Source organism: Diceros bicornis, chromosome 35 (genome assembly GCF_020826845.1).
Source record: "Diceros bicornis minor isolate mBicDic1 chromosome 35, mDicBic1.mat.cur, whole genome shotgun sequence".
Classification (NCBI taxonomy): domain Eukaryota; kingdom Metazoa; phylum Chordata; class Mammalia; order Perissodactyla; family Rhinocerotidae; genus Diceros; species Diceros bicornis.
This window is the reverse complement of record NC_080774.1, coordinates 23,026,002-23,046,987: the sequence shown is the minus strand read 5'-3', so window position 1 is coordinate 23,046,987 and position 20,986 is coordinate 23,026,002. Positions and strand designations below refer to the sequence as shown.

At 49.4% G+C, this 20,986-nt stretch overlaps 1 protein-coding gene across 1 annotated transcript in view; it reads left to right on the top strand.

Moving 5' to 3' along the window:
* Positions 1–20,986, top strand: part of AP1B1 (adaptor related protein complex 1 subunit beta 1) — a 52,032-nt gene that overhangs the window by 11,656 nt on the left and 19,390 nt on the right. Inside the window, exons 2-11 of the mRNA XM_058531711.1 lie at positions 4,586–4,648; positions 7,747–7,852; positions 10,824–10,959; positions 11,735–11,980; positions 13,226–13,416; positions 14,240–14,461; positions 17,091–17,211; positions 17,683–17,778; positions 18,824–18,939; positions 19,505–19,670. Coding sequence (XP_058387694.1) covers positions 4,612–4,648; positions 7,747–7,852; positions 10,824–10,959; positions 11,735–11,980; positions 13,226–13,416; positions 14,240–14,461; positions 17,091–17,211; positions 17,683–17,778; positions 18,824–18,939; positions 19,505–19,670 — 1,437 coding nt within the window. The 5' untranslated portion in view covers positions 4,586–4,611. The remainder of the gene's footprint in view (positions 1–4,585; positions 4,649–7,746; positions 7,853–10,823; positions 10,960–11,734; positions 11,981–13,225; positions 13,417–14,239; positions 14,462–17,090; positions 17,212–17,682; positions 17,779–18,823; positions 18,940–19,504; positions 19,671–20,986) is intronic.

Below are 20,986 nucleotides of genomic sequence, written 5' to 3'. Positions count from 1 at the left end.
GGTGTAGTGGTTGAGTTCGGCGCACTTCGCTTTGGCAGCCCAGGTTCACAGGTTTGGATCCCGAGTGCGGACCTACACCACTCATCGAGCCATCCTGTAGCAGTGACAACATGCAAAATAGAGGAAAGATTGGCACAGATGTTAGCTCAGGGCCGCTTTCCCTCACACACGTGATAAAGAAGATACAGATCATTTCTTTCAACCCTAGTGTTCTTTCGTGCCCCCTTCTGTCAGTCCTTCCCACCTAGAAGCATCCACTGGTCTGACTTCTATCACCATAGGTTAATGTTGCCTCTTCTACTTATTCTAGAATTTCATTTTACGGTGTGGATGTTTATACTCATCAGCGTGCTTTCATTCTCACATTATTCTCTGTCGGGAGAAACATGTAAAGTAAGTGGAGCAGCAGGCAGTGAGATCCCCGTTTTCAAGAGGCGAAGTTGAATTACAGAGATGAAGTAAACTGTAACCTCAGTGCAGTACTCTTTCCTTTAAAAATTATTGTTGTTATTATTAGCAATTTTGAGACCTTGGAGAAAAGTTGAAATATACTCAATACTCATTTTCTTAATGTATTTCTTGCAGATTTAAATTCATTTTATGAGCTCAAAACACAAAGATATTCTTTCTCTTGTTTATAAAATTACATTTAGATATGTGAAGACTCAAAGATTTGAAAAGTGTTGAAGTCTTTTTTTTTTTTTCCTTAAATGTAACCCTAACTCCAGTGGCTAAAATCTAAAGTCAGCTGGGAATATTTTTATGAGTTTTTTCCCCTTCCCTTTTCTTCCTAGGACTGCATTTTTCCATTCTTAGATTACATTACATCTTTGTCCCTGGCCAGTATGTCAGTGATTCTCACCAAGGACTTCTTTATAATTCTAGAAAACTACTCTATTTCAGGCTTTATTACTCAGTCCCTTTTCTTTAAGCCTAGTGGCAGGGGGAAACAGGCATGTCGATAGGATTTAAAAAAAAAAAAAAAGTGAGATTAACAGGAACTGGTCCTAGGATTGTGGCATCAAAGTCATCTTCTGAGGATGGGTGTGGGAAGGTAGACTTAAGGTAGGGACAGCAGCAGTGGCTCCTCAAAGACAAAACCAGTCCTTCCAGGTGTGCCCCTCTTTTAATTTGGACTGTGCCATCCCCTTGAGGCATTCCTTGGCCTATAGATACTGAAATTAAGGGGTATCCCAGCCCAGAATGCTGTCTCCTTAGCAAGAGTGACTCATCACACTGGCCAGAGCAGTTTCCAAACCAAAAATTCCTTCCAATTACTGCTTTTTTTAATGCACCCTGCCACTTCCAAAGATGGAATCCAAACCCTAAGTTTTTCCTTGCCTAAATTGGCTACCTGCTTCCAAAGATGGCTCATGTACACGATCAGATTCATCAAAATCTTAGCCCCTTTGGCCTCCATTAGTAGGGATACAGTGTATGGGGACAGCTGAGCAGTGCCAGGGAAAGCACCCGTCTTTCCTGTGGCATCTACAAGTCTGAGCTTTTTCCGTTCCTGCAGAGAGAATGAAAAATCTCTCTTGTGCTGACATCTAAGTGGCAACTACAGAGAAAGGACACAAGGAGATAGCCTCCCTCAGTAGATGAACAAGGTGCAGTTGATCTTTCACCGTGAAGTGAGGTTTTTTAGATCTGTGCTCTGGGGTGGCTTTGCAAAAGCGTTTTCACTTCTCCCCACCTCCCCTTCCTCCTCTTTTAATTTCCTGTATATGAAACAACTTCAGAGGGATACGATTTCAGCATCCTCAGTCCCGTTGGGCCCTCTGCAGAGGGATATGCGAAATAGATACTGCAGAGAAAAGAGGCAGCCAGTGCCAGCGCCCTGGGTGGCAGTGTAAGTTTGTGAGTAGTTGCTTAGCACCTGTAAAAGGAAGAGTGTCATCAAAAGCTCGTTGCGGTAGGGGTGTCAGTGGCTGTGGTGGTCTAACTACTGACCCTGCAGCTCTGTTGCTTTTTTTAATCCCCCGAAAGAGAAGCTTTCCCACCCTTTCCTCCACCTGGCGTACAGCACAGATCTGTCACCAGCAAGTTGTGTTCTGGGAATTGAGGGCCCCCAGATGTTGTGCTGTGCCTGCAGATAAGGGGAAAGTCTCTGACAGCCTCCTCTACTGGAGAAGGAAGAATTTCTGGGCAGCACTGAAGTTAGACATCTAAGGTAGTTTTTACTTTGTTCGCGTTGATTTCCTTCTAGATTTAATGGTGAAGGAGTTTATATGTTACTTTCTGTGATTGTTTTGGCCTGTGATTTTTAGCCCCATTTGCCTTCATTGACCCCTCTTCTTAGACTAAACTTAGTCTTGAGAAACAGGGAAACCTGTTTTGGATAGCTCTGCCGGTTTTGCTCACGCCTGTGGCTTCTGAAGCCATGCAGCCCTTTATTGTGTGACAGACATCCCATTATCTCGTTTACCTGCTCATTCTCAGCACTCCAGAAAGAACCTCTAGGTTTGTGAGGTTTCTCTAAGAAAATGGCTTTATATGTACTCAAAAGAAAATTATTTTTAATGTAAGTAAACTCCTGTAGGGAACGAATGCTAAATAGTTACATAACAGAGCTGTCAGAGAGCAGGCTGAGGCTCCTGGGATTTTCAGGGCTCCCATTTCATTTCTTTCAGCAAGTATCAATTGAACACTGGCCACGTGTTAATTGGCTGTGAAGGGGAAGGATGGATGGAGCTGTGGAGCAGGCCGACGTGGGTTCTCCCTTTGTGTATCTGTCCACAGCCCTGACTCCTGCTGCCAGGACCTGCTAGTTAGAGTCTCCATGGTGGGTCTGGCATCCTCAGACACAGCAGTCTCTTGTGCACTTTCCCACAGCTCCCACAGGAAAGTTCCATCATCCCTTTTCAACCTTGGAAAGCAAAGTAGAATTGTGTCTTTTTCTGTATAACTGTTATGTCAGCGAAGCCTTTATTCCTTTATTCTAACAGGATCCACAAAGGATTTAAGGCAGTCCTGGGACAGTACATATTGTTTCCCATTGATTACTGAAACAAAATCTGTGGGCGTCTCAGTTGGAGAACAGCCCCAATGCCATCCTGTCATAAATACAAGCTTAGCCTGGAAAAATACAGTTGAGCTGGAGAGGAGCTATGTCAGCTTTGTTTCCAGAGACTTTTGAAATGATCCTTGATCTCTCACATCCATCCCACCGGTAACCTTCATCTAGTCCCCCCGTAGTAATGAGTTGAAAGAAGATGTTGATGGGTTACATGTTTGAGTCTCTTCCATAGAGGCAACAGAAGGAACAAAGTGAGTGAATTTCCTCCATTCACATGTCTGTTTTTCGGGTTGTGTGGTTTTCTGTACCATTAAAACAACAGGAAGGACTAGAAGGTGGCACTGAAAGTCTCCTGGTTTTTTGGACTGAGTCCTTAGCCACTGTCAGGGCTCCATCTTCCCTCTCAGATGGGGGAAGCAGAATTCCTTCATTGATAGAGCACAGGTGCTAAGCTCAGATAGACCTGAGATGGTCTCCCAGTCCACTTATTTACAAGCCATGTGACCTTCTGCAATTTACTTAACATCCCTGAGCCTCAGTTTCCTCAGCTGTAAAATGGGGTTAAAAACAGTTACCTTATTGGTAGGATTAAAGAGATAATATGTATAAAGCTCCTGGCTGTAATAGGGGATCGGTGAAGGGATAGCTTCTTAATATATGTTAGAACAACCCCAGGAGCCTCTGCCATGTGTCTAGGATACTTGGCTCCTGTGTAGCTTCTTTTATCTTTCATCTGTTGACCAAGGGGAACTATTGAGGTTACATAGCAGGTGCTCAGTATATGTTTATTGAATGAATGAGGGGGCCCTGGTACTTTCTTTGTCCTATTGCCTTAGAACAGCACTTCACAGTGTGAGTATTGCACTGGGAGATGTCCTGAGAGATGCTCTGAGAAAACTGGCCAGTTAGATTTGGAGAATGCTATAGAGTGTGCAGTGTGTAGATTCTAGCCTTCTGTAGAGATGAATAGTGCACATCACCATTAGAGAAGCTCTGAAACGTTGGGGAGAGAAGAAACTTCCCCAGCTTTTCAAACTTGGCATTTTCCAAGCTCATTTGACCGTATTGGGGTAATGATAGTACCTCTGCGAGGCTGTGATGAGGGTTTAGTGAGTGAAGGGATGTGAAGCACCTAGGACAGTGCTGGGCAGAGTGAGCACCATGAAGGGGCAGCTGAGACTGTGATTGTTGAGTGCTTTTTAATCTGTGGACTCTTCCAGAGTATTTAGCCATTCTCTTATGATGGGCTAGGTTATTTCCAATAATACATTGTTATGGACAGTGCTGCAGTAAAACCCTTATATTGTTGTGCAGATATTTCTGTGGGGGAGCTTCCTAGAAGCAGAATTGCTGGGTCAAAGGATATGCACATTCAAAAATTTGATCAATCCCTCAGAATTCCCTTCCAAAATCTGATCAGCCATTATCTAATAGTTCATTTGCCCAGTAAAGAGATAAGAAGCTATCTTCCTATGCCACTTGTATGCTGGATCCTTCCCTCCTCCTGTGCTCCGTAACTGAAAATGAAAAGTCAATGGAAAGTTATCCCTCTCTTCTGTCTTGCAGAGTCTGGCCACGGATAAGGGACCAAAATGACTGACTCAAAATATTTCACCACGACCAAGAAAGGTACTGTATATTTCACTGTGGGGTCTTGTCCTACTCTTTCCCCTGCCTGACCCTTCTGCTTGCTCCTTTCAAGGGTGGGGAGTAGGGTGGGGGTGGAGGCCTAGAAGTGAGTGGTGGGAATTACCCAGAGCATCTTTAACCTTGTGGATTCAGAAAATTGAATTGTTGATGATGTAAGAAATTGACCACTTCTTTTAGAACTCAAGAAGGGAAGAGCATTAGCTCCAACTAAAGCAAAAACCCTCTTTTGTTCTCCATGGCTTAAACTTGTTAAATATGATGTTTTTTCTTAGAGGAAAGAAAGCATACAATCTTATCAGCAGCCCCACAGTGATAAGTGTGTGTGTGTCTGGTCCTTATCCATGGGCCCATATTTTATGTGATTGAAGTCAGAGTTTATATCCTGTTTTTCATTTGACATTATCATAAACATTTCCCCATAGTTCTAACGACTCAGGGTTAGTCTGTTGAGTTGCTGCACTGAAATTTGCTAAGCTAGTCTTATATTGTTGAGTATTGTGGTTGTTTCTGCTTTTCGGGAAATGGAGGTTGTTGTAGTGGCTGACAAATGTGCTTTACCCCTGTAAGCATCTTTCTGACTGGCCCTTCCTTCCTCCCTCCTTCCTTCCAAGTGAGATTGACACATGCCTGCTGACCAGATGAGAAGAGTCTGTTGTTGGGTCATCTGAGCCAGGACCTGCAGTCTGCCCCTCATCAGCCATCTCACTTATTGGTCCAGCCAGTTTTTATTGAGCACCTTCCATGTGCAGTGGAGGAGACAAACAGAGTCTCTCACCTGGCTTTGCTTGCAGTTGAGCAGAGAAGACAGTCTATTAAGTAGTAATCACACTAAAGGGCGGTGGGTGCTGTGATAAGGGAAGTGCAGCAGGTTGTGGGAGGACCCTGGGTGGAGCTAGCTAGCTAAAGGCGGCTGTGGGGGAGGGGAGGGGAGGGCAGCGAGTGCTCTGCCCATGGCACCTTCAGGGAAAGGAAGGCAGTTGGGCACAACTTACTGAAGAGTGTGATGGAAGGAAGGTTGGAGAGGTGTGCAGGAATCAGTTGTGCAGGGCCTGGTGAGCTTGGCAGAGGGGGTGAACTTAGTGCTAAGTGTATCGGGATGTCAGTGGTGGGGTTTTTTGTGGGTTTACTTTTGAGGAGAATGTCTATAGAGGGATGCCTGGTTCCAAATCTGGCGTCAGTGATGGTTTTAAGCAAGGGAAGGTCCAAGGCAGGTTCTAATAAAGGATTGAAGAAGTTGAAGCTGGGGTGTGGGGGGAGGTAGGCAGGGAGACCAGTACCACGGCTCTGATGAGAGAAGATGGTGCCTGAGCCGGGGGCGTTGGGGGGATGGCATGGGGATGGAGAGGATCAGATGCCTTGTATGAGACTGAGAAGGTAGGCGTGGTGACTGATGGGATTTGGGGCCCATTACAGGAAGAAGACATTTCAGAAGCAGGCAGATCCCCTCACCAGCCTTCTTGGGGCCAGGGTGACTCAGGCCTAGATCCATCAATTGACGGCCAGTTGTACTGCATCTGGCCAAACGCTTTGAGCAAAGCAGGGGCAGCCCTGCAGCAGGGAGCAGGTCAAAGTCATCACGGTCTGTTGGATCCCACAGGAGGGAGACCCGGCCACCTCAGTCTCTTGGAGGAGAAGGGCTTGTGTTCCTTCAGCACAACAGAGCCATGAATTTGAACTGCAAAGTCTGCAGATTCCTCCTGGCTCCGTTGAGCAATATCCTCAGTGTGGCCTTGCCCTGGGCTCTGCTGTGTGGATTGTTCTTAATTAACCTTGTTTGCTGTCTCTCATCTCAAGTTCTTTGGTGAATACCACATTGTTTAGTCATGATAAAAGCTTGCTAGTTTTCTTTTCTCCCAATCTTGAACTTCCTCAGCACTTCCCCCCCGACCCCCATGATAGTCTCTGCTTCTCCCCCACCCCAAGTAACTTGAGAGGGAAGCCCAGGACTCTCCTTCTACAAAAGAGGGATCCAAGACAAAGGTCACATGGCAAGTTACTATTAATAGTGGCCACCTTTAATGCAGACCACTGAGTGCCAGGCGCTGAGATAAACATTTTACATCTGAGTGTTAAATGAGAGAATTCAATGCTCCAATCAAGGTAGAGAGTACAGACAAGGAAATATGTTCAGAGAAGAGAGGGATGTCCTCAGTAGCCTGAGCATATGAGCTGTGGAGCTGGCAGACCTGGCTTTGAATCTTGGCCCTACCTCCTCCTACCTGTGTGTTCTTGGGCAAGTTACTAAACCTCTTATAGCCTCCATTTGCTCGTCTGTAAAATGGGCAGAAATCCAGAGTTGTTGTGAGAATGAAATGAGAGGCGTGGGAAGAAGTTAATGTGGCACCTGGCTTAGGGAAGTGCTCAGGAACTGCTGGCTGCTGCTGTTCTGAGGGCGGGAGGCCTGTCTGACTCCAGAGTCTGCCCTCTGTAACCTGTTATTGGGCTTATCAGGGTCCTGACTACCTCTCCATGCCAGGGCCTTGAACAACCCTACTTCCTTGTTTGTTTTTTCCAGATCATCAAGTTCTTAAGAACAGTTTATTACGTGCTAGAGCCCTCGTGGGGCAGCTGAATTCCCATTTTCAGAGCTGAGCAACCACTTGTGGCTCAGGAAGTGAAACCCTGAGCGAGCTGTTTTAACTGGAGGTTCTAGGAAAACAGGAAAAGCCTGTGTGTGTGAGAAGGGAGCAAATCCTACCCTCTCCCTTCAAACCTTAAGACCCAGATTCCCATCACACACTACCTTGAGGCTTTGGGTGAGCGTGGCTGAGGAGAACTTTGCTTTCTTCTGTGTGTTTTTACCCATCTGACTAAGCAGGACCTGCCTTTATGCTTTTGGTCTCTCAGACCTTTGGAGCTTCCATGGTTCCTCTCCTCAATCCAGCGTATCCTCCAAGCTTCCAGCTTGACAGCTCTTCTCCTAACAGTGGTCCACCCAGGGCCAGGGGCCTAACGCTGCCCTCAGCTGGCAGCACAGTGTCTTACCTGCTTCTCTTCCATCCTTTTGGAAGTTGGGCACTAGGAATCGCCCCCTGGCAGGGCGGGAATGGATTGCTTATGCGTGCTTCCTTTTTTAGGGGAGATCTTCGAGCTGAAGGCAGAGCTCAACAGTGACAAGAAGGAAAAGAAGAAGGAGGCAGTGAAGAAAGTGATTGCGTCGATGACCGTGGGCAAAGATGTCAGGTGTGCAGGAGTGGGCTGGGTGGCAGCTGGAGGGAGGCTTTAGAGCTTGGGTCCAGTTCAGATTTCTCCTTTAGGGTGTCTCTAGGGACCCATGTCTCCCCTTCTATAGCTGCCTTCACAAACCTTTCCAAACAGAAGGTTTTGTTTGCAGAGGGGTCACGAGCTCAAATGCTGATGGAGTCAGGTAGTAATGGAGTGAGTGAAGTGAACTAGGTTGAAAAGGCACCAGGCAATGAAGTGGATGTGGCAGGAACCCTGTAAGAAGCTCCAGAGGGTAGCTGCCAGCTGGAAAAAATGGACCCGGTGTGGCCAAGTCTTCTGGTTTTTAAAAAGAACAGGAAATCTGGATTTTTCATTTTAAATCTGCCTATTTTAGATTGCCAGATGTTATTAAACAAGCAAATAAACATTGCAAATTAACATTGTCCAAGTAAAACACACCTGCAGATTGGATCTGTCAAATTTGTCACCAGTTTGTAACCTCTGGTTTGCATCTGATTGCCAGAGCAGATCATGTGTAGAATTGCTGCCACACCTTTGCTCCTGCTTTTCCCCTGCCTGGACTGTCCCTTTCCCCTTTTCCATTTACACAGCTCGTTTTTCCCTTTTTTTTTTTTTTTTTTAGTGAGGAAGATTGGCCCTGAGTTCTGTTGCCAATCCTCCTGTTTTTGCTTGAGGAAGATTGGCGCTGAGCTAACATCCATACCCATCTTCCTCTACTTTATATGTGGGATGCCTGCCACAGCATGCTTGATAAGTGGTGTGTAGGTCCACCCCCAGGATCTGAACCTGCGAACCCTGGGCCACCGAAGTGAGTGCGCTAACTTAAACACTACACCACCAGGCTGGCCCCACGTTTTTCTGTTTTTAAAACCCATTCAAGGTCTCCCCGCTGCTTTCCCTCATCACTTTGGCCATTTGCCCTGAACCTGCAGCGTTTGCTCTGTGTTCCTGTCGCCTGGCCCTAATTCTAGACAGTCCTCTTTTTTTGTGTGTGTGTGTGTGAGGAAGACTGGCTCTGAGCTAACATCCATTGCCAATCCTTCTCTTTTTGCTGAGGAAGATTAACGCTAAGCTAACATCTGGGCCCATCTTCCTCCATTTTCTATATGGGACACCGCCACAGCATGGCTTGATGAGCAGTGCACATGTCTGCGTCCAGGATCTGAATCTGTGAATCCCGGGCCGCCGAAGCAGAGCACACGAACTTAACCACTACGCCACTGGGCCCAAGACTGTCCTCTTCTTATGTGTACTTGTGTTTACCCACCCACCACACTGTAAAGTCCTCAAGGGCAGGGACTGGATTTTATGACAACTTAACACTTGCACAGTGTTTGAGAGTCTTCAGAACACTTTCAAATGTTTCCCTAGTAGTTCCTTACAATTCCTAAATTATAGTTAATGATATTTTTACTGCCAAAGAAACAAGATAAAGAAGGAGTACAGTGATTTCTCAACAGTCACATGGTTAACGGCAGAGCTAGGACTCATGCCCAGCCCTTCTGAAATCCAAATCCAGGGTGCTTTCGCCCATTTCCTCTCCTCTGTGCCCTCATGGTGCCCAGCCCCGTGCTTCATAGGCCTGGGTGCTAGCATGGAGCAGCTCCCCATCCAGGTCCCTTGGCAGTCTCCCACTGCTCTAGACTTCTCTGTGGATTACCCTATCCCATTACCACCCTCAGCAAAGGACCTCCTGACAGCACCACAGGAGAAATAGTTCTGCAGAGGGACCTCTTAAAGACAGAGCGGCAAAGGGATCAGGCGTCTGCTGGAAACTGGGCCTCCTTCCAAGTCAGATTCCTTCCAGGACAAAGCCGCTCTCCTTCAACTAGAACACCCCTGTCACCTCCTCACAGAGGAAGCATCGTTGTTGTTCTGTCTCAAACGAGTTTGTTGTGCTGATGTGGCGAGCCCAAAAGAGCAACTCGGCTCATCAGCTGTTCCTCCTCTCCCCTCCTCCTTCCTGGTTGTCACCTTCCAAGGCGATGCGTCAGTTCCAGCACTGGCTGAACTCCTGCCTGCTGGGGCTCAGGAAATTCACTTTGACCTCTTAAGTCTCGTGTTGCAGTGTCCTTGCCCGTAAAATCATGAAAATTGAGAGGGGAGGTGATGGTTCCAGAGACAGAAAATTGGTCTCTCACCATATTTCACGTCTCAAGGGGCGTGTGACTTTGGGACTTTGGGGTACCATGTCACGACTGGTTCCATGCAGTATACCAGTTATTTGACATTTATGAGCCTCAGTATTGTCCTCCGTAAAATGAGGATAATCCCCTGGCTTCTCGGGGCTGTTAAATGAGATCAAGTATGTGAAGCCCTTATCGCCAGGCCTGGCGTATAGCACACGCTCTGTACATGCTGGGCTGGTTCTTAGTGCGTGCTTGACTGGCCCTTGTGGTGAAAGCAGGACGACCCATCCCTGCTTCCCTACACCCCTCTGGCACCAGCAGCCCAATGTAAGGATCCATGTTAAGTATCAGGGGAAGAAAAACAATCATTTTCATTTATTAACATCTCCCAGATGTCAAGGACCAGATACGTTAAGTATGCTGTTTCCTTTAATTATCACAAGGGCCGTGTGAAGTGGGGTTTTGTTGCCCTTTCTTGAAAATGAGGAAACTGAGACTTGGTGGATAGAGGCATTTTCCCAACCTCATACAGCCAGCAAGAGGCAGAGCTGGGTTTGAACCAGGTCTGATGGGCTTTAGAGCTCATGTTTGAACCCTCTGAAAAGAATAGAGGACTTTTTTTGCTTTTAACATCACCCTTTGGGATTCCATTTCTACCAGTAAGTGTTCATGGTAACAAAGCATACTGATGCCCTCCTTTTTACTAGCAAGTGCTGTTATCTTTCTCCATTCCTCCTACCCACTGTCCCCGCCTTTTCAGCTTCCTCCATTAGCTGCCTGAAAGTCTTCCTCTTGTTTTCTTCAGCCTTCCCCACACTGACGCCATTTTGATCTTCCAGTGCCCTCTTCCCCGACGTGGTGAACTGTATGCAGACAGACAACCTGGAGCTGAAGAAGCTGGTGTACCTGTACTTGATGAACTATGCCAAGAGTCAGCCTGACATGGCCATCATGGCCGTCAACACCTTTGTGAAGGTGAGTGGGAGCTTGGTGAGAGGAGGGGTATGGGTGCTCACTGCTCTATCTCTCCTCAGTCTGCTGGGATGGGGCACTATGGCCCTGGGTAGAAACACTGAGGCTCCTTCCCAGGCCCTCAGACTTCCAGCCTGAGGGCCTCTTCCTCCAGCAGAGGGCTCCCACTCTCTCCAGAAAATCAGATGCTACAGACCCTGCTAACTCATTCCATGTGAGGTCGCCCAAGGCCTGTTGATCCCCGCCTGCCCCGGGGATGAGCCATTGCCCTGCATCATTTACCAGGTCAGGATTCAGCGAGCGTCTGAGAGCTTCGGTGTTCTCCTTCTAGACTTTGCTTCTCTCTGCATTTTCTGTCCTTCAGATTGAGGAGCAAGCAGGGACTTGAATTGTCAGCTCTGTGTGAACCTTAGCTCCCCTAGCCCAGTCGATGTTCAGGTATAGGCAAGTGAGGGTTTTTGTGGCTCAGTGGAAAGACTGAGGGTTTTGGTGCTGGATGGTTGTGAGTTTGAATCATGGTTCTGCTCTGTGACTGGGCGAGCTCTCAACCTTGAGAGCCTCAGTTCCCTCACCTATAAAACGGGAACAGTATTGTATGTCTGCTGTGAGGATCAGAGGCGACAGTGCAAAGCCCCAGCAAGTATCTGGCAAATGCTAGGTGCCTGTACATGGCACTTACTTTTGGTGCTGTTGGCCGCAGTTGGTGGGAGATCCCACAGCAGCTGTTTGATGTTGCTCAGCCTGCCCCTGCCCCCGGCCAATGACTGGTTCCTCTCAGGACTGTGAGGACCCCAACCCCCTGATCCGGGCCCTGGCTGTGCGGACCATGGGCTGCATCCGCGTTGACAAGATCACAGAGTACCTGTGCGAGCCACTCCGGAAGTGCCTGAAGGACGAGGACCCATATGTGCGCAAAACAGCAGCCGTGTGCGTGGCCAAGCTCCACGATATCAACGCCCAGCTGGTAGAGGACCAGGGCTTCCTGGACACCCTTAAAGACCTCATCTCTGACTCTAACCCCATGGTAAGCCACTGCCACCTGCTGTATCACCTCTGCCACCTCTTGGGTCACTTGGGCAGTCTCTTGGGAAGACCTTGGCTTGACCCTGTACCGAGCAGTCCCTAGTTCTTGGAATTCAGAGCCTTGCTGGGTGGGCTACTTGTTCTTGGGCCTGCAGTGTTTTGAGCACCATCTTTAGAGTGAGTGGGACCTGGATTCTCTTCTCTGTGCCCTCCCTAATGAGCTGTGCGACCATGGGTAAGCTGCTTAACCTTCCAGAGCCCTCTTTTCTTCATCAGTAAGGTGGAGCTAATTCTACGTGGCTGGGAGGAGTGCTGTGGGCTTAATCTGTGAAGGTAATGTGTCTGGCACGGCCTGGCACACAGTGGGCGTGCAACCAAGTCTAGTGCCCCCCTTCCCCTTCCAGTCACTGTCATTGTCACTGTCTTCTTACCAAGACTATCCGTGAGCTCTGAATGTGAGGTGCTTTTCTCTTGTCCCACATCTTTGCAGGGTTGTAGAGGGTCACTCTTGAAGTAGCATAGCCTGGAGGACAGAGCACCAGGATGTGTCTGGGTTGGAAACTAGTCTCCTCACACACGGCAGTGGCAGCAGTTTGGAGGGCAGGTCATCGGGTCCTGTGTAAAGTGAAATGCAGAAACTCCTCTGCCCAGCCGTCCCACTCTGCTTCCTACAGAAACACTGATCACACTCAGGTGTGGAGTGGCCAGTACATTGGCCATTGGAGCACTGTATGTCACAGGGAAAAGTTGAAAACAGTGCAGAACACACATAAAAACAGCTGCTCTGGTGGAAATGGGTTGAGGGCTAGGAGCTTCACATGGCAAGCCTTTCTGTACTCCAGCCCCCATCTGTTCCCAGCAGCCCTGAGGGGCTCTGTAGGAATCTTCTAGCTCTGAGAAGCACAGTTGACAACCTCTGAAGTGATCTGTTGTAGCTGGTAGACAGGGGCTGTGTGTTAGGTAGCTGGGAATGCTTTCTGTTGCCAGGCACTTGGAGCTAGATCTTTCTTTTGTTTCTTTTGTTTTGCCTGTTTTTCTTCAGTGGTGGGTACACTTAGTTTAGTTCGTTTACAGAGGAGTCAGTAGAGTGAATGCTTGGAGTGGGTCTCGATGCTCCAGACCCTGCCCATCAGGTCATATTCCTTTCAGGATATTCAACCTCTGACTGACCAGCATCATTAGCCTCACTACCCCCTGGCCTGTAACCAGTGCCCCCAGGCTCTGCCCCTTCCACTCTCTCAACTAGGTGGTGGCAAATGCAGTGGCTGCCCTCTCAGAGATTGCTGAGTCTCACCCCAGTAGCAACCTGCTTGACCTGAACCCCCAGTCCATTAACAAGCTGCTGACAGCCCTGAATGAGTGCACCGAGTGGGGCCAGATCTTCATCCTGGACTGCCTGGCCAACTATACACCCAAGGATGACCGAGAGGCCCAGAGGTGAGCAGGCTGCCCCTCGCTTGCCAGCCCAGCCGAAGCTGCTTCTTGGGGGCTCCAATCATGAGCTGGGCCTCAGGCCTCTAGTGGGCTCCTTCCCGGGGCCTTGCTCCGCAGACCATCCTCAGACACATCTCAAGGGAGGCCAGAGCCACGCTGTCAGTAGTTTTGCTTCAGTCAGCTCACTGCTCGTCGTGGGCGCATATAGCAGCCAGGACCTGACCTGGGAGCTGACAGGGACCTGGTCACCTTGGGCTGAGTAAAGGAGGTGGATAACCTCAGAACCACCATTTGATGACTTCTTACTGAGTGCCTGCGCTCTGCTGGGTGCTTCCCACTCGTTAGATAATCCATAAAGCACATCTGTGAAGGCAGTCCCATCATTGTCCCCATTTTACAGGTAAGGAACTCCAGCTTAGACAGGTGGAGGAAATCATGCAGGTCACCCAGCTGGGAATCTCGTGACTCTTAGTCCTAACCAGCACAGGTGATGATATCCTGCCCCTTTTGCATGCCCTCGCAGCGAGGGGAGGGAGGGAGTTGGCATTTATAGAGTATTTACTACATGCCAGGCACTGTGCTCCATGCTTTCCATGCATTATCTCCTTTAAGCCCCCAGCAACCGCGTGAAGTCTGTGTCATCACCTCCATGTTCTAGATAAGAAAACTGAGGCTCAGTGGTTTTAACCTGCTTGGGGTCGGTTAGCAGGCAACAGAACAAGGATCTAAATCTTCTGCCTACAAAAGACATGCTATCTTGATAACTAAAAACAGGGTATTTCCCCTTGTCTGTCTCTCCTATTTGCCCCCTTGGAATGGACCCCAGCATCTGTGAGCGGGTCACCCCCAGGCTCTCCCATGCCAACTCTGCTGTGGTGCTGTCTGCTGTGAAGGTGCTGATGAAGTTCATGGAGATGTTGTCCAAGGACCTGGACTACTACGGCACACTGCTCAAGAAGCTGGCCCCACCCCTGGTCACACTGCTGTCAGCGGAGCCTGAGCTGCAGTACGTGGCCCTGCGCAACATTAACCTCATTGTGCAGAAAAGGTACTGGGACTGCCACCTACGTGCAGTGTGTGCTCCTGGGGGGTCTGCTGCTGGGAATAGGGGCTCTGAAGGGGAACTGACCTGTCACCATGCAGGAAATCTCAAAGAATAGCTTAACCCAGAGGTTCTCAGCCAGGGACAACTTAGTCCTCCAGGGGACATTTGGCAATGTCTGGAGACATTTTTGCTTGTCACACCTGGAGGGTGCTACTGGCATCTAGTGGGTACAGGCTGGGGATGCTGCTCAACGTCCTACAATGCACAGGACAGCCTCCCCCACCCCAGATAACTATTCCGTCCAAAATGTCAGTAGTGCTGAGGTTGAGAGACCCTGGCTTAGCCTAAGCAGGTAGCAGGCTGGATACAGGCTAGCATGATAGTTCCACAGTCCACAGAGCCTTCCTGAAACAGGACGTGAGATTTTGTGTGTCTATGTGCATTTTTGCTGGGGACAGAGTCCATATTCTAGTCAAATTCCCCGAGGTTGGAGGACCCCAAGGTGGTCAAGACGCTGTGGACTTTGCATCAGCCTCGGGGCAGGGAAAGAGGTATGTCAGAGTTGCTCAGGGTGCTGTGCAGCCCATGGCCACCCACCTCTTAGGAATGACTGTGGCGGTAAGCCACGGATCCTCAGGGAAGGATCTGGTACTGGGATGGGTGGGGCTGAAAAACAATTGAGCAGCGCTTGTTCGAGGGACCCGGAGAAAGAGGGGTTCTCTGGAATGATCCAGCAAACAGGCCTGCAGCTCTGTGGACTGGGGCTGGACTCAGGAGTTCTGCTCCCAGCCGTTTTGGTCAGATGGCTCACTCAGCAACTAACTGGCAAGCATCAGCGTATTACAGCCACCTCGTTGCTGGGAGCAGGGCCACGCGGAGAACAAGGGCCTCTTGTAGACGTTCTCTCTTAGAAGTTGGAAGACAGCAAACGCTCCTTGTCTTTGTAACATCAGTGTAGTTCTTAGGACACTCTTGGGGGCCCAGAGATATCAGTGGAATCGAGCCATTTGTGAAGGTTTGGGAGGTAAAGGTGGGAAAGCTTTCTGAGTACCTAAACAAAGGGACGAGCCTAGGATTCGCAGTTGCCGCGTGGGGTTTAGTGAAGTATAGTGAGTGACCTGTAGATCCCGATCAGTGGGAAGGGCTCCCTGTGCTATATTTAACATGGCAAATCTCTTTAAGAAGTTGGCCGTGTTGCTGAGGTACCAGCTGGCCCAGTCCCAACGTGTGGTTGGGCAGCTTTTCCCAAGTCCTGGTTGCAGAAATCATGTCTTCCTGCTGCCCAGCTTGGGATCCTGCCTCCCCCGCTGGGCATGACAAAGGCTCCTTGCTTTGCCAAGACCTCCCGCAGCTCACACAGCAGCACTGAGTATTGCCCTGATAGGGTCCCTCGTTTCTCTCTGCTGTCTTCTCCCCCCTTCACCAGTTGTCCTCATTCCTTTTCCCTTCTCCTTTCTGTTCTGGAAAGGGCATCGGAGTAGGACTTGGGGGTGGTGACTCTCATCTTGCTCCCGCCCTTATTAGCACTAGATGTGTGACCTAGTGCGAGCCTCTCCACCTCTCAGGTTTCTTCATCTAAGAAAAATGAGGTGGATGGTGCCAGTTGAGGGAGACGGAATAACACATATGAAAGTGCTTAGCTGGTGACAGGTCCTGCTTAACGAGTGCCTTCTCTGAGGCAGGCATGGCCCACGCTAGATGTTTTTGCAGCTAACTCTCACAACAACCCTGTTATATAGGTATCTGTGTCAGGATCCCCAGGACCACCCATGAAGGACTCATGGGAGTCAGCATATAGTAGTTCTCATGGCTAAGATTTATTATCAACATAGTAAGGGTACACAGCTGGACCATAAGGGAGAAAGATACAGGTGGAGTCTGGAGGAATCCATGTGCAGGCTTCCTTATACTCCCTTCCTCCCATTGGAGGGAAGGTCACACAGAGCACACTCCTCCCCAAGCAATAAAACGCAGCAACATGTGTGTAATGCTTCTACCCGGGGAAGCCTAGAGACTCAGAACCCTAGGTTTTTATTGGGGCCTGGTCATGTAGGCTCCCTCTGCCTAGCACCTACCAAATTTCCAGACTCCTAGAAGGAAAGCAGGTGTTCAGCATAAATCATATTGTTTGTACAAACAGTCTAGGCACAATTAAACACCTTTATCATTGAGAGAGCGGTGAGAACACTCCCGAAAGTCGAGTTCCTAGACACCAGGCCTTTCTAAGACTAGAGACCCAAGCCTGCAGTGGTAGCGCTTTCCTGCACAGTGTCATTCCTGTTTCATGGGTGAGGAAGCAGGCCTGAGGTCACAAGCTGGGATTGGAACCAAGTCTGTCTATTCCCAAGTCCATCGCCTAGTGCCTGCTGCCTCTCAAATGTGGGCTGTTTCTTGCTCCTGTTCCCTCTTCCCTTCCTGGGATGTGGTTGGACACGCAGCGGCCCATCAGAACTTTGCTCAGGCCTGTCAGCGGCCCTCTGCCCGGGAGTATGCAGCTGTGGTGGGGACTGTCTTCATGGAGGGCAGGCTGCACCTCAGACCCCAGAAATGTCCCAGCAAACACGGAGGGAGTTTTCTCACAAGGCCTATGCCTTGCTTTTTTGCTCTTTGGTTAATCCTGCCCTGCCACCAGGCCTGAGATCCTGAAGCACGAGATGAAGGTCTTCTTCGTGAAGTACAATGACCCCATCTACGTGAAGCTGGAGAAGCTGGACATCATGATCCGCCTGGCCTCCCAGGCCAATATTGCCCAGGTCAGCAGAGGGCGGTGGCCGGGGACACGGGCGTTGGTGTTGGATGGCATCACCACCAGTGAGCTGTGGTCTCTGGGCAGGCTGCCCAGCCTCACCATTAACAGTTTATTTCGTGAAGAGTGCTTAGCACAGGGCTCTGTGAGCCAGCACTCAACAAATGTTAGCTGATATTTTTGTAATTAAAGAATTTGTTCTCCTTGTTATTACTGATCATCCATTCATTGAAAAGTGTTAGTTATGTGGATGTGTTAGCTAGATCAACCTAAACAAGGGTTGTCCAGCTCTGCCAACTAGTCCTTCCCTGCTCCTCTTAGGGCACCTGACGGCTCTCTCTTCCCCCCTGGGCCTCCACCTGGAGCAGGAGGCAGAATCCCATCCTTCTAGGGGTCTGTGCATATCCACTGCCCAGGGGTGCTCCAAGAGTTGCCCTGCCAGATCCCTCCCACCCCATCTTCTCTGTTTGGGCCACAGGTCTTGGCAGAGCTGAAAGAGTATGCGACAGAGGTGGATGTGGACTTTGTACGGAAGGCAGTGCGAGCCATTGGGCGCTGTGCCATCAAGGTGGAGGTGAGGCTCTGGGACTCTGTTCTTCGTCAGGGGAGGGGAAGGAAGCTGAAACCAGGAAACCAGTCTGATTCTAGCAGAATCTGCCAGCTGCTTATGGTCCAGGAAGGCCTGAGAGTCACCATCAGAGCCCCCAAGGCACCCATGTTGCAGATTAGTTGGGCTCTTTCTCACGCTGTCATCTCCTTTAGGCCTTTGAGCTGCTGCAGATGAATTAACCTGTCATAATCATGGGTTCTCCTGCAGCATTAGCTAAGAGGATGGCGCAGCCCCAGTCTGGTGGTGGCCCTGATAGACTTAGCTTTCACTACATGGAGCTATGGGGCAGGGGCTCTGCCTGTTGAACATTTGGCAAGAATCGTGATTCAGCTGTCCGTGTGCCCCTTTCTCCAAGCTCCCAAGAGCCATCCAGACTCCTGTGTCCTGGCACTTCATCCCTCCCATTCTCTGCCTATGCAGATGTTCCTTGACGGCCAAGCTGATTCTCCCTAAATGGATCTACTGGTGGCTAGGGGATCCTGGGACAGCTAGTCAGCCCAGCCCCCCCCCCCCGAGGCATTTTCCCTTGGCACCTGTGTTGGCATCCTGAGAAATCTCTCCTGCAAGGGCATTAGCACAGCATGTTGGAATAAGGGTTGGGGTGGTGTGGGGGAGGAGCTGGTCCAAGCAGGGACTTTCTAAGTTGTTTTTGGTCACAGGAGCCCATTTTATGAAACAAGTAGAAGTAAGGTGGGGTCAGGCTGGAGCATAGTGACTCTACCCTCTGGGCTTGGCCTGGAGGAGATCCAAGGACCCTCCCCACTCTCAGAAGTTCTGCCTCTGGCCTCCTACTCAATCTAATTCTGTCTCCCTGTGTCCCTGCCAGCCCAGGCCATCATTTTGTACTCCTTCTCCCACCTGTTGTCTGGGGAGAGCGTTCTCCTGTTCTCCCACTGTGACAAGGAAGGTGGGCAAGGAGTGACTGAGCTCTTGACCAGGGCATGGTCATCCGGGGTTCTATTGGAAATGGGTGCAGGAGCCTGGCCCACACTCTCCTCTTCCCACACAGCAATCTGCAGAGCGCTGTGTGAGCACGCTGCTCGATCTCATCCAGACCAAGGTCAACTACGTGGTCCAGGAAGCCATCGTGGTGATCAAGGACATCTTCCGCAAGTACCCCAATAAGTACGTACCTACCCCTGCCAGTGAGGGGATGTGGCTCTGCTGTGGAGAGGGATGGTGGGAGGAAGAGCAAGGAGGAGCATCTCCTCTCTTCCTTCCTTCTCTGCCACAAACAGCATTCTCAAAAGAAACCCCTTATTTTTTTCTTATTTCTCTGAGCTACCCCGCCTCTGCTCCCCAGACCAAAATAAGAACTAAAATGTAACAGGTAAAACTCAAATCCCCGGGCCGGCCCCGTGGCTTAGCGGTTAAGTGTGCGTGCTCCGCTGCTGGCGGCCTGGGTTCGGATCCCGGGCGTGCACCGACGCACCGCTTCTCCGGCCATGCTGAGGCCGCGTCCCACATACAGCAACTAGAAGGATGTGCAGCTATGACATACAACTATCTACTGGGGCTTTGGGGGAAAAAATAAATAAATAAATAAAATTAAAAAAAAAAAAACACCTCAAATCCCATTACTCACCACCGTCTCCGGGTCTTGCTAGCAGCTGCCTGTCTCTTTTGGCCCCTGCTGAGCCTCCCCTGGGCTCCTTCAGTGCTCATGTGCTGGCTGTGCCCTGGTCTCCAGGTACGAGAGCGTGATCGCCACACTGTGTGAGAACCTGGACTCCCTGGATGAGCCCGAGGCCCGGGCTGCCATGATCTGGATCGTGGGCGAGTATGCCGAGCGGATAGACAATGCGGACGAGCTGCTGGAGAGCTTCCTTGAGGGCTTCCATGACGAGAGCACCCAGGTGAGCTGTCAGGCGAGCCGACTCAGGACAGGTTGTGGGTCATGTCTGGCAGCTGGGCACCACTGCAGTCCGTCCTGCCCTGAAACTCTCCCTCAGCAGCAGGCCTCAGGGCCCCGCCCCTCCTAATATGGCATTGACGGTTTGGACAGATAGATACATGATGTATAGGTGACAGGTGTAGCCCCTTTTCCTTCCACACTGCAGTACCTAAGTGGGACGTGTGAGGACAGTCTGTGATGGTGTGCATTGAAGGCAGGCAAAAGTTTCTGGTTTTGTTTTCATTTCATATTTATCTTTGGATAGGTGATATATTGACTTGGTTCAAAATTGAAAAGATAGAAAAGGATATATAGTGAAAATTGCCTTTCCCACCACTTTCCTAGCTACCTCCTCTTCTCCCAGAGAACACCAAGTGTTATTTGTTAGTTTCTGGAGGAGACTTCCAGAGAGAGTTTAGGAATACCAGTACAGCAACAGGTACACACACACCTGTCCATACATGTAAACGTACACACGTACAGTCAATTCTCATTATTCATGGTACTTATGTTCTATAAAGTCACCACAGGGACCCCTGGCCCGGTGGCATAGTAGTTAAGTTCAGCTCACTCCGCTTCGGTGGCCCAGGTTCACGGGTTCAGATCCCAGGCCCAGACCTACACCCCTCATCAAGCCATGCTGTGGAGGCGTCCCACATATAAAATAGAGGAAGATGGGCACAGATGTTAGCTCAGGGCCATCTTCACCAAAAAAAAAAGTCACCACAAACACTGAATTAGTGAGTACTGAACCATTGCTGGTAAGAGAAATACAGAGTTGGGTTCCTGTGAGCCTCTGGTCACAACATTTTTATCAACTGGTCAATACAGAATGTTGTTTTATGTGTGTCTCTGTTTAAAGACACCTTATCTAATATACATTGTTGATTAACTAACATCGAACTCATGGCCAACAGCACTGTAACTCATGCCTAAACGAAGCTTATCTAACACGTCTTTTCTCCATAAGATACATCACAGCCTTCTTGTGCTTTGAAACACTAAACATCACTTCAGCACTGCACTTGGGGGCCATTTTAAACAGCAAAATCACCAACAAAAAGCACCAAAATGTGAAAGACGTGGCACTAAGTAGACTGTGAAGACGACACTTGTTTACAGTACGAGAGCTGAAACAAAAAGGCAGGGCGTCACCTCATTTGACCCCAGCTGGGATTGTGTACATCAGGCAACTCAAATTTCTCACTGCTCCACATGTCTGTGAATGACCATGAAAGCTCCATGAGCATTGATTTTAGGGTTACAAGTAAATTTTAG